General features: G+C 31.4%; 1 protein-coding gene across 1 annotated transcript; it reads left to right on the plus strand.

Annotated features, from left to right (window-relative positions):
- Positions 1-794: 794 nt before the first annotated feature.
- On the plus strand, positions 795-11,685 carry LOC132805409 (ankyrin repeat-containing protein At5g02620-like). The gene is given in 6 exon segments (XM_060820334.1): positions 795-981; positions 984-1,277; positions 1,387-1,536; positions 6,521-6,628; positions 6,720-6,800; positions 11,159-11,685. Coding segments are annotated over 6 exon segments (1,347 nt in total).
- Positions 11,686-17,929: the final 6,244 nt, after the last annotated feature.

Genomic DNA, 17,929 nt, shown 5'->3' on the forward strand with positions numbered 1-17,929 from the left:
ACCGAGTCAAAAAGTCAACTTTTGACCCCTTGGGTCAACGGTCAACAGTCAACCTCGGTCAACGTGCAAAAATTCTGACATGGTTCGGGACGGGGTGTTACATAAACACAGAAGCTTTTGAATTTCTTGTGAAAAGCATCCTCATACTTTCTTTAAATAACTATATTTTCAAGAAAAATCAAATGAGGTTAAATATGTTCATGGTCATGGAACATGTGTAGCTCAAAAATCGTTGTACAAAATCTTTGTGATAACAAAATTGCTGTCTATCATCAATAATTCACATAAATATATGAATAAACAAACAATTATTTGAATATTAATACTTCATGATTTTTGACTGTGCATACGGTATATGGATGCCAAGCCTTGTAATAAAGGCTTGTAACCAAGTACAGCATATGGAAGCTTATAAGCAGTTACATTACTAGCTGACATTAATTTGTTGTCCTTTCAAAAGTCATAACCCATTTCTAAAGCAAAATCGTCAGGTTCCAAAAACTGTTTAATTATTCCAACGTACAAAATATAAATAGGGTTTAATATCCTTGTCGTGTACTATAATATATATATATATATATATATAAAAGAAAGAAAATAAAATAATAGTACAAGGCCAGATTATTATAGAGGACGTTTCTAGCACTGAACAATAAAGTAGGACTAGTATATATAGTATATACATACTATATTAAAACGGCCAAATCCAGAGGAATATGTGTTCCAATTAAGTTGATTAATTTGAGTGTTTTAGAATGCCATCTTCCTCGTTTGTAACTGATGAGAGCTAGAACATGGAAAATCTGTTCCAAGTTGCCATGAAAGGCAAGTGGGGAGAAGTAGAGAAAATATATGAGAGGGATCCAAGGTCTCACAAGATGCCGATCACAAGGACAGGTGGTACAGCTCTGCATCTGGCAGTGGCAGAAGGGAAAGAAGAGAGTGTTATTAAGCTGTGAATGAGATCTGCAAAAACGACATCGGAGCACTGAAAATGGTGAACGATGGAGGGTATACTCCTCTACATCATACAGCGTCAGTTGGGAACAAAAGAATGTGTGAGTGCCTGGCCGAGGCTGATCCTTCACTGCTTGGAATCCGTAACAAGAACAAAGAGACTCCTCTCTTCATTGCTGCTCTACATGGAAAGATGGATGCTTTTCTCTGCCTACATTCAGTGATCATTCGCTCCTCCTCCTCCTCTGACCACGATTATACTAGGAGACTCACCGCCGGCAATACTGTTTTACATGTTGCAATCGCTTTCGAGTACTTTGGTTTGGATTATAATTTCACTTTTAATTCAATATATATCTATGTATAAGCATAATTAAGATATCGACATGTTAATTAATGTTTGCAAGCGCTTAATCATTTTATTTGCAGATTTCGCTTTCCAAATAATTCACTTGTATAAGAATCTTTGTGATTCTATGAATGAGCAAGGGTTAACTCCACTCCATATTTTGGCCACTAAGTCATCTGCCTTCGCAAGTGGTACTTACCTTCGACTATGTAAGAGACTCCTTTATCAATGTAAGTACTAGATTTTTATGTTGAACCACGGCCATGTTTAATTATGTGTGTATATATATATATATATATAAATATATAATTTTATTCCATTGCAGAAATTCACAACTTTAATAACTTGTGGAACAAGTGTTTTTAATTAGTTTCAAAAATAATGTTTTTGCTTAACATGCAAGGTGATTACTTCTTTTATTCACTCTGTTGCATTGCTAATGCATATTCTAAACAAATTTTTCATCCCATTAGTAATGGATATCAATATAACAATGAAAAAGTTGCACCAAATGTCAACATTTTAGTACCATATATATTTTGACTAGATTGCACATTAGATCATTGAATTTAAAACGCTTTCATACTAGACTTTTAACTTACAATTTGTTTCACCTTAGTCCATTTCCCAAAATTGATTCTCAAACTAACTAACAAAAAATTTAAAAATGAAAAAAATTTTACTAGTTTTAGTTTTCACAATTACAAATAATTTTTTAACCAGTCAATTTTTTTCATTTTAAATTTTTTGTTAGTCAATTTTAAAATAGATCTAATGTGAAACAAATTGTAAATTGAGAATTCAATATAAAATACTTTAAATTTAAAGGTACAATGTGCAATATGGCTCAAATGTAGGTATGAAAGTGAAATTAACCTAAATAGTTTTTAGAGGAAGAATTTTCTTTAAATCCTAATTATTATCCCCAATCATTGTTTTCAAGCTAAAAAACCTGGTACACAAATTATTTAAGTTGTGGATGTTCACATCGAAACAGAACATTTATATTTAAATTTGTAATGAGTTAACATACCATAACAAATTAAGCTAATGCTTGTCATTTCCAAAATACATTGAGATAGAGTTCTATATATAGCATTTGCTACATCAATTGTCTTTCATTATAATGTTAGGACTCGTCTAAAATTCCTCACCGGAATCCTAGACAAGCCCTGATTCCAGGAAAACCCTACCGGACCTTCCAATGGAAAATCCGGTAAAACCTCCCTTAAGGGTTGGACTTACCACAAATTTCATGCACTGAAAACATACTTCTATATACGCCACCTTATTCCTCCCACATTACTACAATTTAATTTCACAAATTTGTAGCACTCCAAATGAATAATAGGAAATCAGTGCATAATTAATAAATAAATGACCAAGACAGTATACAGAGTTTCATAGAGTAAAATTAAGTATGGAAGTTATACAACAAGGATGAAAGAAATATTACAATAGAAATAAATGAAAATAAAGAGAACTCCTCGAAATACGATAGCAACAAAGATTAAGCTCACTCCGGACGAATGTCTACCAATCCTTGTACCTAGGGGAACGAAATTTAAAAATATGAGATGCTAATCATCTCAGTGAGTGACCCTATCTACTGTACAATTATAATAGTAACGATAATTATAGCACATTTGATTAATTAAGAATAAATAAGTAAATAAATAATAATTAATTGAAAATAATATTTTCTCTCAAAACCCTCACCATTCACTTCATTGGAAAGGTTCCCCTTTTAAAATATTTTCGCAAAACCTAATCTTTTATGCCCCAAAAAATCAAGGAATAATTAATCTAATAAATAATTAAATAATCCAAATATGAATAAAATGTAATGAAATATAATAAAATAAATTTAGAATACTTGCATGAAAGAAATATAACATAAAGGAAAAATTAAATATATAATTCATAAAATTTGATTTAATAAATCAAAATAAACAGTATCAAAAATATAATTTAAATAATTACAAACAATCATGTAAAATAAGTGGTAGAAAAATACTATAATATTTATTTTTGAAATATTCAACCAATCTATATAATATTTTTATGGGAAGATGCATTTTAAAAACACTAATTTAAAATAAATGACATAAAATATGAATAAATACATTTTAGAAAATACTAATTGAAAATAGGTGATAAAACAAATTAAATACATTTAATTTAAATGCTGCTTTAAAACTTTAAGATTTAAAATTCATATCTGAAAAATAATACTTGACGCACCACACTATATACCAGTGATGTCCTGTGATACCCAACATCCCGAGCACCATCTGGCCGGAGGTTAAAGAGAGAAACTTGCATATGGTCGCTTCGGCGTCCCAACAGCGCCGCTGCTTAAATCGTTATCCCGGCCATGGAAGGGGGCAGCTTATGGCCAATATCAAACTTGCCTGCCTTCGGTCCGATGGCAACTCACGGGAGACATTATAACTTGCGCGCTCATCCACATACACAGTACAGAACACCAGTACTGTATGAGTGCGTCTAAAACAAATAACCATATTATTTTTAAAAATAACCATTTTTCCAAAACTCACCGTGGGAATCATACCATTTTTCAAATTCACAATCTCACATTTTTTCTTTAATCCTCAACATAAATCCATCACTTTAAAATTCATCAATTTCAAATCCATCCATTTAAATATAACAATTTTCAACACCATGAAAACCTGATCCATAAATAATCAAACGTATAAATACGGATTTTGAACTCAATACTTTAATGCAATTATTTTTCTCAAAATCTTAAAATCAATTTATATCAAAATCACATAAATTTCATATTGGCTTAAATCCATATAAGTACATTTATTATACGCAATAAATTCCATAATATAAATTTAACAATAATCGATCATAATTTAAATCCATAACTTCTTTAAAACCAAATATATGATTTCCATGCAATATATGCTTAAATCAATAAACTTTTGGCATCATAAATTCAAAAATAAATTTAATAACAATTTAAAACATAATTTATTTAAAAACCCAAAATATAATTTTTGATGCAATACATGCACTAAGTCAACATAAATCATCATCATAAGCTTAAATAACAATTTCTTAAATATTAAACATATATAGCACATTTTTCATAAATTCAATTAGCACCATATATATATATATATATATTTCACAATCCCAAAATATAGTTCGGTGACAATACATATATTAATCAATCATAATTTGACATTATAAATTTTAAATATCAATTCCTCTCAATATCAAACACATTTATTTTTCATAATTTCAAATAACACAAAATATATATTTTTAATAGTCCCCAAAATAGTTTTGAAGATGGGTCACTCACCTCGAGCACGCAATCCAACCAAGATCCTCTATAGGATCAATTCTACGGTTCACACGTGCTCCTAAAACAACAATATTACACAGGATCAAATAAATTAATATTTTATTCGGATAAATAATACCCGATACCCGGGGGGTTTAACACAAACGTTAACCAAAATTTGTGAGTAATATACCGAAACGAAGCTTATGGAATGAGGATTACGAATCTGGTTTTACTTCCCGGAGATCGGACCTGAGGTGGCCGAAATCTCGCCGGAAAGCTCTCGGATTTTAGATCCTCGATTCTCACAATCCGTTAAGAATTGAGGAAAGTGGACACCGGATTTGGGTTCAGAGGGTCGGAATTAGTGGGAAAGGATGGGCAGTGCAACTGGAAACTCGTCGGAAAGTCGATTTCCTGACGAGCCGCTGGAACCCATCACTGCCGACGGCGCGTCTGGTGGCCACTAGTCGTGATTTTTGGTGGGAAGGTAGATCGAGGAATGGGTGACTCAACGGGACCGGAGGTGAGGCAAACGGAGGTCGGAATGGAGAGAAATCTGGGTTTGAAGTAATCGGCGCCGCCGCTGGAAAAAGTCTCGATCCGGGCGTGTTGGCCGTGATTTTTGGCTGGCCGGCCAGTTTTTAGGTGGGCTTCAAGCTAGGGTGGCGCGTGTACTGTTCTGGTGGCCGAAAATGGGTGAACAACGGTTGGCCGGTTGGGTTTCTCTCTCTAGCTCTCTCTCTAGCTCTCTCTCTCTCTATCTTCCCTCCCCTTCTCAGCCAGTCAAACGCACGTGGGTGCCATTGTGCACTCATGGCTGGGTCCACTTTTTTGACACGTGGCACCACTGTTCACACACATACAGATCCATGAATAGTAAATGTTGTCTTGGAAAAACTTCACAGTTCCGCAACTTTCAAACCACATGTCCAAATTGGACGTGCCGCTAGTCTATAAACTCATATCGACGAGTACTTCACAACCATGCATGAGTCAAAGCTCAACTTTGCATGAACAAAAAGTCAACTTCGGCACCCCTTGGACAGTTTGGACCTCAACTTGTTTTGCTCATAACTTTCAAACCGTAGCTCCGTTTTCGACGTGCTACTAGTCTATGAACTTATGACAACGTATACTTTTTAACGGTACCTCGGTCAATGTGAAATTCCATCAGGAGCAAAAAGTCAACATTTAATCCCTTCTCGGTCAATGATGGTCAAACCTGGTCAACTTCGGTCAAATTTTAGAAATTTCAATATACTTTCAGTCGGGGTGTTACAATAATTTGGAAGATAGTAATTTCAAAAAGAACAAAACTTACATATATATATATATGTAATCGTAATATTATTATTGTTATTATCATTTTTCAAGGTATACTTGTGGAAGACCTAAAGATCAAACCAGATCCATATAAATCAAATCCCCAATCCAAGGATAGAAAGAATGTCGCTCAATCTGGTACATAAAGATATGCATCTTTAATTCCATTTCAAACTTATGTAGTTTTTTTTTTCCCCCTTATATTAAATGGACGTAAGCTGTGGAATAAATCAATTTAATTGCACTCTTTTCTTTGTAAATTTTTCAGAAAAAATGAATAATAAATAAATTAATGCTGATTTTCATTTATATAAATTGATTTAATTCACAGTTAACTAATTGGATATTAAGATAATTCCATTAGTAAAAAGAGTCTTTTCAAAAAAAGTTGTGATGGGTTCCTAGTACGCTCCATTACTATTGGTTACAAAATAGTATTTTTATTTCAATAAAATAAAAAAAAAACTACACATATAGAAATACAAATACGAAAACATAATTAATTAATAAACCCAATCAAAATTCAAATCCACTTTATATGTGTACTTTCTGTTCGGATCCAGGTCTTCTATTCTCTTCAGCCAATAATAGCGAATTAAGAGATATCTTCATCGAAGAAGAAGAAACCACAAGAACTGATATAGAGAACCCAACTGGAAAATGCCACATAGGTTAGCAAAATAAACTTCATTTTATTTAGACGTGTATAAAACTTAACTGGGGTAATTTTGAATTTTAATATTTTAATCATATCTTCCACAGGGTACCGATCAGCAACTAGTCCTAGCATTGAGTACTGTCGCACCTTTTTGCAGGCACTAATGTGGGTTATTCGTGTACTAGGTATGGATTAGATCTAAAGTCCATTAAATGGATCAGATCTAACGGTGTATAAATCATGGGTATAATTATTATAACTTTTCAAAATTAAACTACCACTTCTCCAACTTAAATCAATAAAAGATAGATTATCATTTCTTTTAGATTTTTCTTTATAATCCTCCTCACATGTACCAACATATTTTGGGCTCATTTTTGGTTGTGTTTTTTATTTTATTTTATTTTATTTTGCCAACATTTTTTTTTTTAAAGGTATATTGTTGAGTTTAAATCTAGAACCCTAATGATCTTTACTTTGATAAAAAATTGAATTATTCAACCTTTGATGTGCCCAATCATGTCCCAAGAAGATATGACAAAAAATTTCAAATATTTTGATATGTTGAACATTTCCTTAAATATATATCTATATATATATATATATATGTATCTATATGTAATTATCATTTCTGAATTATGTAGCTAATTTGTTTGTGTGGAGTTAATGAATTTTTTAAAGGAACAAAGATAATAAAAGAATTACAACCGGAGCTAGTGGAACTGAGACAGAGGCATAAATGGTCTATTCAAATCATGAATGAACTCTTCAGGCACTCTAAGCCTATTTACCAGTACTTAGACGCTGGAGTCAATATGAAGCAATGGAGTCAATATGAAGCAATCAGCATACCCGCAAGTCTCGGAAGGGATAATGGAGACGCGCCATCGGCAGTGATGGGTTCCAGCGGCTCGTCAGGATATCGACTTTCCGACGAGTTTCCAGTTGCACTGCCCATCCTTTCCCACTAATTCCGACCCTCTGAACCCAAATCCGGTGTCCACTTTCCTCAATTCTTAACGGATTGTGAGAATCGAGGATCTAAAATCCGAGAGCTTTCCGGCGAGATTTCGGCCACCTCAGGTCCGATCTCCGGGAAGTAAAACCAGATTCGTAATCCTCATTCCATAAGCTTCGTTTCGGTATATTACTCACAAATTTTGGTTAACGTTTGTGTTAAACCCCCCGGGTATCGGGTATTATTTATCCGAATAAAATATTAATTTATTTGATCCTGTGTAATATTGTTGTTTTAGGAGCACATGTGAACCGTAGAATTGATCCTATAGAGGATCTTGGTTGGATTGCGTGCTCGAGATGAGTGACCCACCTTCAAAACTATTTTGGGGACTATTAAAAATATATATTTTGTGTTATTTGAAATTATGAAAAATAAATGTGTTTGTTATTGAGAGGAATTGATATTTAAAATTTATAATGTCAAATTATGATTGATTAATATATGTATTGTCACCGAACTATATTTTGGGATTGTGAAATATATATATATATATATTTGGTGCTAATTGAATTTATGAAAAATGTTGCTATATATGTTTAATATTTAAGAAACTGTTATTTGAGCTTATGATGATGATTTATGTTGATTTAGTGCATGTATTGCATCAAAAATTATATTTTGGGTTTTTAAATAAATTATGTTTTAAATTGTTATTAAATTTATTTTTGAATTTATGATGCCAAAAGTTTATTGATTTAAGCATATATTGCATGGAAATCATATATTTGGTTTTAAAGAAGTTATGGATTTAAATTATGATCGATTATTGTTAAATTTATATTATGGAATTTATTGCGTATAATAAATGTACTTATATGGATTTAAGCAAATATGAAATTTATGTGATTTTGATATAAATTGATTCTAAGATTTTGAGAAAAATAATTGTATTAAAGTATTGAGTTCAAAATCCGTATTTATACGTTTGATTATTTATAGATCAGGTTTTTATGGTGTTGAAAATTGTTATATTTAAATGGATGGATTTGAAATTGATGAATTTTAAAGTGATGGATTTATGTTGAGGATTAAAAAAAAATGTGGGATTCGGAATTTGAAAAATGGTATAATTCCCACAGTGAGTTTGCCAAAATTGTTATTTTTTTAAAATAATATGGTTATTTGTTTTAGACGCACTCATCCAGTACTGGTGTTCTATACTGTGTATGTGGATGAGTGCGCAAGTTATAATGTCTCCTGTGAGTTGCCATCGGACCGAGGGCAGGCAAGTTTGACATTGGCCATTGTTGGAATTTGGTGTAGGTTTATGTTGTTGTACCCTAGAGCACAATCATTTAAGGTGTTAGTCAAGAATGATTGTTGCTGTTGGTTCTTGGTTCTTGATTTTGTTTTTGGGTTTGTTAAGGTTTTGTTTCTGGTTTTAATGGAGGTTTTAGGGTTCTTGAGAAGGTTGTTAGCTTTTGGGAAAAAGAAAAAAACAAATGTAGTAGTTGAGAGAGAGAGAGAAAGAGAGAGCCAAAATTGTTGTTTTTCAAAATATGTTTGTTTTTTTTTTGAATATTTTTTCAACGTTTTTCATTACAATTTTCATACTTTTAAATACATCAAAAAGACAATAAGACATGCTGCCATATTGAGCAATAAATACAAAAGCATTAAAAGTAACCAACCAAGCCAAACTACCTCAACTAACTATAATCAATGTGCTGGGCATGCAAGAAACCTTCTTTAATGGGTAGTTCAGCTTGTCTAAGGCATTTGAATTTTAAAACGAGCTCCATTTGACTTGAAAATTGGAGGGAAGCCTTTCTGAATATTGAACTATGTTCTAGCCAAAAACCAGATAAAAAAAAGTCCATTTACCCATTCAAAAGTAATTAAACCCGAGGCAGTTTTGGCCTAGTTTTCTGGGCAACAAAAACTGTACAATGGTTAGATTGTTTAGGGCTTAACTCAGCCTTCCCAGCTCCAAATTGGGCCATTCCTTTCGCTGCTGCTTCCTCTGCGTTTCTAGTTTATTATATCCAAAATTCAGATCCAAATCCCAAACCTTCTTCAAACGGAATCCAAGGAAGTGGACTTATATTGCTAGAAATACAATTCCAGCAACTAGACAAAAAAGGCCCTAAGCTTAAGTTAATGAGCTTAGGGCATTACAAAAAGGATATTGTTCTTAAACATTACAAGATAAAATAAAATGCAAAAACATAAATAATGTTTGGTCTTTAATGTTGCAAAACAAAGAGTGCAAGTATAACCGAACTACCTTGCACATTGTGGCAAGATCACCACATTTCAACAGCCATAAGCCGCCCCTCTCCATGGCCGGGTTGACGATTTAAGCAGCGGCGCTGTCGGGATGCCGAAGTGACCGTATGCAAGTTTCTCTCTTTAACCTCCCGCCAGATGGTGCTCGGGACGCTGGATATCATAGGGCATCACTGGTATATAGTGTGGCCCGTCAAGTATCATTTTTCAGATATAAATTTCAAATCCTAAAGTTTTAAAGCCGCATTTAAATTAAATGTATTTAATTTATTTTATCACCTTTTTCCAATTAGTATTTTCTAAAATGTATTTATTCATATTTTATATCACTTATTTTAAATTAATGTTTTTAAAATGTATATTGCCATAAAAATATTATATAGATTGGTTGAATATTTCAAAATGAATATTATAGTATTTTTCTAGCACTTATTTTATATGATTATTTGTAATTATTTAAATTATATTTTTGATACTGTTTACTTTGATTTATTAAATCAAATTTTATGAATTATATAATGAATTTCACTTTTATGTTATATTTCTTTAATACAAGTATTCTAAATTTATTTTATTATATTTTATTCGTATTTGGATTATTTAAATTTTATTAAATTAATTATTACTTGATTTTTGGACATAAAAGATTGGGTTTTGCGAAAATGTTTTAAAATGAAAGCTTTTCTAATGGAGTGAATGGTGAGAGTTTTGAGAGAAAATATTATTTTCAATTAATTATTATTTATTTACTTATTTATTTTTACTTAATCAAATGTACTATAATTATAGTTACTATTATAATTGTACAGTAGATAGGTTCACTCACTGAGATGATTAGCATCTCATATTTTTAAATTCGATTCCCCTAGGTACAAGGATTGGTAGACATTCGTCCGGAGCAACCTTAATCTTCGTTGTTGTCGTACTTCGAGGAGTTCTCTTTATTTTCATTTATTTCTATTGTAATATTTTTTTCATCCTTGTTGTATAACTTCCATACTTAATTGTACTCTATGAAGCTTCGTATACTGTCTTGGACATTTATTTATTAATTATGTCTTGATTTTCTATTATTCATTTGAAGTGCTGCAAATTTGTGGAATTAAATTATAGTAATGTGGGAGGAATAAGGTGGTGTATATAGAAGTGTATTTTGAGTGCAGGAAAATTGTGGTAAGTCCGACCCTTAGGGGAGGTTCTACTGGATTTTTTATTGAAGGATCCGATAGGGTTTCCCTGGGATCAGGGCTTGTCTAGAGTTCCGATGAGGAATTTTGGACGAGTCCTGACAAAAAACCCATGGGGTACTCATCAAAGAAGGAAGAGAGTGGCTGATAAAAACCTCAGAATCTTGCTCTGTGGTGGCTGCACTAATCGCCGGTGTCTCTTTTGCCACCTCGGCCTCCATACCAGGAGGTACTATGGACAACTGTGGGAAACCAATCTTCAAAGCACGACCGGCTTTCGAAATCTTCTCCATGGCATCTGTGATCGCCCTCTGCTTCTCATGCACTGCCTTGGTCATGTTCCTGTCCATTATCACGTCTCGTTTTCAGGAAAAAGATTTCAATAAAATCCTGCCAAGGAAGCTTTTGCTGGGCTTAACATCCCTCTTCATCTCCATCGGCTCCATGCTGCTTTGTTTTTGCGCAGGCCACTTCTTAATGGTTGACGATAGACTTAAATACGCAGCTTTTCCAGTATATGCCCTCACATGTCTTCCCGCTTCCATTTTTGCTGCAACTCAGTTTCCACTCTACTTTGATCTTGTTTGGACTACTTTCAAAAATCCTTTTCACTCTTTGCATCAATACAAGTAACTAATTTTTTTAGTTTACTTGAGGATGGAAACCACTATTGCTTCTTCTCCTTTTTTGTCTTTTTCTTTTTTTTTTTTTTAAGAAAAAAAAGTTGTACTAGTAAGTAAATAATTGTTTGCCTACAGGCACTTGATTAATTATGATGTATATTCTTTTGTATCCAAAATTTATTATAAACATCCATGTGTTCTCTCAATTTTTTTTTTTTCTACGAGCAGCAATAATAATAATAATATTGTTATTGAAGGCCGAGATCTTCTGTCTCCAATTGTATGTCCGATTGCCTGTCCCTCCAATGAATACTTGCCATGTCATATAAAAATTCTACGGCTTATTTAATTTCTTTTGCGGTTAGTTTCTTCCGTTCATTTCCATTCACCAAATAATCATATATAGAATTAACGTTGTGAGTATTTAATTATATTTTTGGATAAAAGAGGCTGTTTTCCTCTTGGTATCTTTTTTTTTTTTTTCCATAAAAACAAAATTATATATTTTTTTATGAAATATATGTTCTTCTTCTAAATTAAAAAATTTCCGCAAGGATTAAGATCCTATTTCGGAATATTGGTAAAATTTGTGAGAATACTGTCGAGTGAAATTGTCTAAATTGGTAAGTTCCTCATATCTGCACCCTTGAAGTGGTGGGTTTAAGACACCAAAGGAAATTCTGGAAATATAAAAAATGTTCTAAATCTTTTCTATGTTTAGATAATTATTAGGTGATAAACAGTGTAAGTTTAGATAATCAATTCTCAAATTTAGAATAAATAGTTGATAAAATTTTTCCCACCTATATTATATATGTGTCATTTTGAAAATTTTTAAACAGGCTTTCTTAACCCTTGTTTAGAACTAATCAATCCTAGTTGATAAAATTTTTCCCACCTATATTATAAATGTGTGAATCCTAGCTGTACATTCTATTGTACCTGCTGGCAAATATGTATACACATTTATATTATCAGCATCATCACGTAAAAGAATAATGTTGTTAACTTTGCAAAAGAAGAACAGTGGTGTGAAATGAAAACGAGTAGTTTTGATTTGTTGCTGTATCTTTTGCTTTGGACATGTGCTTCTCGTTTTCAGTCCGTTATATATATATATATATATATATATGTATATATAATTAACTAAAATCCTGTTTCTGTTTCTGTTTTTAGTTTTTAGTTTTTTGTTTTGTTTAGTGTTTATTTTTATTTTATTTTATTATTATTTATTTTTTGCGTTAATCATCAAATTATGCAAGTGTCTCAAATTGTTAACGTTAAAACCAAAATCCTTGGATATTAATTATACGACCCAATGTCTCCAGCTTTTTTCAGTTTTATTATAATAATATCTTTTCTTTTTTTTCCTTTCCCTTTTCTTGTTTTGTTTTTGCTTTGGTTGCTCATAATTATATATATATATATATATAGATATATGCATGTGGAGTTAAAAATAATCATATATAGAATTAACGTTGTGAGTATTTAATTATGTTTTTGGATTAAAGAGTTTGTTTTCCTCTTGGAGTCTATATTTTTTTCTCCCATAAAAAAAAAATATATATATATATATATTTTTTATGGAATATACGTTCTTCTTCTAAATTAAAAAATTTCCCCAAGGTTTAAGATCCTGTTTTGGAATATTAATCAAATTAGTGAGAAAATTGTCAACTGTAATTGTCTAAATTGTTAAGCTCCTCAAACCTACACCCATAAAGTTATGGGTTAGAAACAACGAAGGGAATTGTTGGGAATTATATAACTGATAAGAAAAAAAAAAAAAAAAAAAAAGAGAGACAGTGAGAATTGATCTGATTTTTGTGGAAATGTAAAAATTGCTTTATGTCTTTTCTATGTTTAGATAATTATTAGGAGATCAACAACGTAAGTTTAGATAATTAATTCTCAAATTTGGAATAAAACAGTTGATAAAAATTTTCCCACCTATATTATATATGTGCCATTTTGAGAATTTTTAGACAAGCCATCTTAACCCTTGTTGAGGACCTATGCAAAAATAATAATAAATATTTAAAATTAATTTAATATTTTTTGCCTATCTATTCTTACTTTTTCATTATAAGATCTAAAAATATCAATAATGTCTTTAAATTTAAGTTTTGATGATCAAATATTTTTCAACCCAAAAGCAACCATGTAAGAGCACCCAAAAGGATTGATTAGTTCTAAACTATTAAAAACAAAAAGTGTTCTATACCATGAAGTACAACAAAAACTTTTAAACAACTGGGAACATGAATATTCATGCAGAGAAAATAAAAATAAAATAAGAAAGATAATGAGAATGAACAATGAATATAAATTTATTAAATAAATAATAACAAATAGGATCATGTTTCTTTGTGGCCTTTTGGATCAAAGTGTGTAAACTATATAATAAAATTTAACAACTTTCAAATGTGAAATATGAGTAAAAGAAACGAAAGAGAGTGAGAGGAGATGAAAAACTCATTAATATGGAGGATTTTATATATATATATATATCTATTATTATGAAATTAATTGATTTGTATATGTCTCTTTAATTAATTAGGATATAGTTTATTTTCTCCATTAAGTCATTAATTTATGTTGAAAGGTCAAAGAGGATAAAATTCGTGCAAGAGTTAAAGGAACTGAAAAAGAAGCATAAATGGTCATATATATATATATATGTGTGTGTGTGTGTATATATCTATTATTATGAAATTAATTGATTTGTATATGTCTCTTTAATTAATTAGGATATAGTTTATTTTTCTCCATTAAGTCATTAATTTATGTTGAAAGGTCAAAGAGGATAAAATTCGTGCAAGAGTTAATTCTGTCCCATGCCAGCAGGCCAAATCAGGACAGGACTGTGTCCCAGTCCGGTGTTTGTTGAAAGGCCATGTTTGTTGCACCGGATTGGGCATGTCAGGACAGGACTGTGTCCCAGTCCGGTGTTTGGTAGCAACATTTTGAGAAGGGGACAGGATGTCCCAAACAGTAATTCTGTCCCATGCCAGCAGGCCAAATCAGACCCTTTCTACACCTGGGTCACTTTTGTCCCAAACTCGCCGAAGCTCTTCTCTCCCTCGCTGGTGTCTCTCGCCCAAAGCAACTCCTCACCGGATTGTGTCAACAATCGAAGCAGCTCTCTTCCTCGGTGAACGATCATGTTTTTCGCCGGACCTCTGCATCTCTCTGAGGAACAAACACGGCCGGTGAGTATGAATTTTTGCATCTCTGCATCGCTTTCATTTTTCATTTTTATACCCATTTTCTTCAACATTTATTGGTTCATGGCATGGACGGTTAGCTTGTCCTGTAGCGATTCTTTCCCATTGATTTATAGGATTTCAATGCTGGTTTTTGTGTTTTTGTGATTGGGTTTCTTTCGTAGATAATCATGGCTAACCGGCATAGAATTGAGCTGACTGTGAGCATAATCGGGGTTGTGTCTGAAGCTCTTTCTAAGTACCTAGATTTGTTTGTGGTTCTATCCAGTTTGATATGGGGGTTGGTTGTCTATTATGGGCCCATTGTTGTGTTCTTGGTGTTTGCCAGGTTGAATGGGAAGATTGTGCCATGGGAATCCAATGGAGAATATACCTGTGTGTAGAAGCAAGATAGTTGGGTTCCTGCTTATTTCACATTGGCAATTCTTACTATATTGTGGTCTGCTACTGCGATGGTGGAGGCGCAGGTGTTTGTGATCAATGGAACTATTTCACAGTGGTACAGAAGGCCAAGGTCAGTTGTCCATAGTTGGGAGTTTGAATTTATGAACAATTTTTTCATAAAATTCTGAGAGTATATTTTATTTGGCTGCTGAAACATTTTTCTTTTTCTTTCAGATTGAGATTGTGCTGGGGAAGTATGAGAAATTGGACTCTTTTATGATTGCTGCTGTGGCATTTAAGATAGCTACTGAAGACGAGCAAAATGTTAAGGAGATTGGCAAGGGAAACAAGGAAAGTGGAAGGGAAAATGATAAATAATAGAAACCTTCTTTTTCAATTCCTTTTTTTTGTTTTTTTGTTTTTTTTTTTTTAGTTTAATATAACATTCTTCAGATTTTGTGGTTGATTAGGAAAGGAATTGCATTTACCTTTCTTCAGATTAGTCTGCAACTTGTTTTTTGGTCAAATTGGTTTTTTTTTCTAAAATTTGTTTATGGGAACCATCTATTCCACCAATTAAAGTTCTGTTTCTTTGTTGCTTATGAAAATGGTCCTTGCAGAACTAATTCCGTTCATAATGAGAAAACAACACAAACAAATGAATTGCCTACTAATCGAAGACTCAGTGTAGAGAAAAATTAATTGGACCTGATGGCCTCCTAGGAAACAAGTATATATTTTTTAATTCTAGTTATAAATCCCATTAAATTATTTTTATTTTTATTTTTAGTTAATTGTTATTTATGAAATACTATATTATAATTTAATTTTAATTTATATCTAAAATTATATATTAATATAATTTGTGGATGTAAAAAAAAAAATTTAATTTTTTTATGTAAATATAAATATATAAACTTACAATTTTAATTAAATATAATAATTTTTTTTATAAATATAAATATAAATTTAAAAATTTTCATTTTAAAAAAATTAAAAATTATACTGTATTAGACATGTGACAACTAGTCCTCCATTCAGTCCGAAATTCTGCCAAACACAGAACTGTACTATTCTATTCTATTCGATCCTATTCGATCCGGATCTGTCCTGTCCGATCTAGTCCAATTCGAACCTATCCTGCGTACCAAACGCCACCTAAAGGAACTGAAAAAGAAGCATAAATGGCCATATATATATATGTGTGTGTGTGTGTGTGTGTGTGTGTGTGTGTGCGCGCAAAAGGTATAAAAATAAAACACTTCCTTTAATTGTGAGAAAATCATAAAAAATTAATCTGGAGATGATAGTAGTTTGACTATTGCATGTTATGCATGGCAAATTATTTTTTTCGCTCTCTTAAACCAAAAACTATTTCTGCATTCTCAAACATACGATTGTCTTACCTTTTTCTACTACATATTAATTAATAGACTCTGTGTGAACACTAAAGCCGAAGGTATTGAAGATACTTACTAGAGGAAGGCCATAGATTAATCAACAAGTAAATAAAAAAGAGAACGACTGCTAGCCACTTTCATTCTCATTTCAGTAAATTATAAGTCACTATTTATAAAAAAGAAAAAAAAATCAAAAAGGAAAATTACTCTGTTCTTCTATTTAAAAAAGTGAGAACATAAATTTTTTTTTTTTTGGCAAAATAGAAAAAGAGAAGAAAAAGAAAAAAAAGAATGCACAACCAAAATTATATTAAATTGTCACGAAACATGTGTATCTCAAAATCTAATCTTCCATCTTATGTTGTGTATTAAGTATGATGGAACTACATTAAGGCTTGGGGATATTTAATTTTTTTTTGAAAATATTTATATCTATCATATAAAATTAAGCATATTATTTAATAAAGCGCCCTAAAATTATATCACTTTCCTCTTAAACTTATTATCACTTTAAAGCTAATTAGTTATCGATCATTTTTTTTTTTTTTACCTTAATCAAGTTTATAATTTTTTTTTCCTTTGATAGAGTTTATAAGTTCTTAAAATATCTAAGTTATTATTACAGCTAATTAGTTATTTATCACTAAATTTTTTTACCTTAATCAAGTTTATTAATCAAATTTTTTTGCCTTGATTAAGTTTATAAATTCTTAGATATCTAATATAAGTTATTATTAATTAATTATTTTATTTATAAGTTCTGCCTTTCTAATAATAAATTCTTATATATTATGCGTATTATCTGTTTAATCTAACCTAATCAATCAAAAGTTTTTATATGTCCAAATAAAAATTGAAACATCTTCTCCCATCATAACACTGTTCTACAAGAAATTGAAGTCCGTTTCTCATTCTCAATTTCAATTGTTATATTAAAGGGACCAAGTAAGTTTTTTGTTTTTATTTGTTTTTGATTCATAAACTTATTCATGATATGTTTTATTTAGTTTATAATTCAAAGGTCATATAATTTGATGCACAGATCAATTTGATCATTTACATATGACAAATAATAAAAAACTACGTTTGGATATGACATAGTTATATGTAAATTTTGGGCCCCTACCTATGCAATCCTGGTTCCATCCTGATGGGTTGGTTTTTTGAGTATGTGGATCAAATTTGGATGCTGGAGCAGGTCATATTTTGTTGTCATATAAACATTGATTTCCTAAAATTCTCA

The sequence above is a fragment of the Ziziphus jujuba genome, chromosome 9, assembly GCF_031755915.1.
Source record: "Ziziphus jujuba cultivar Dongzao chromosome 9, ASM3175591v1".
In the NCBI taxonomy this organism is placed as follows: domain Eukaryota; kingdom Viridiplantae; phylum Streptophyta; class Magnoliopsida; order Rosales; family Rhamnaceae; genus Ziziphus; species Ziziphus jujuba.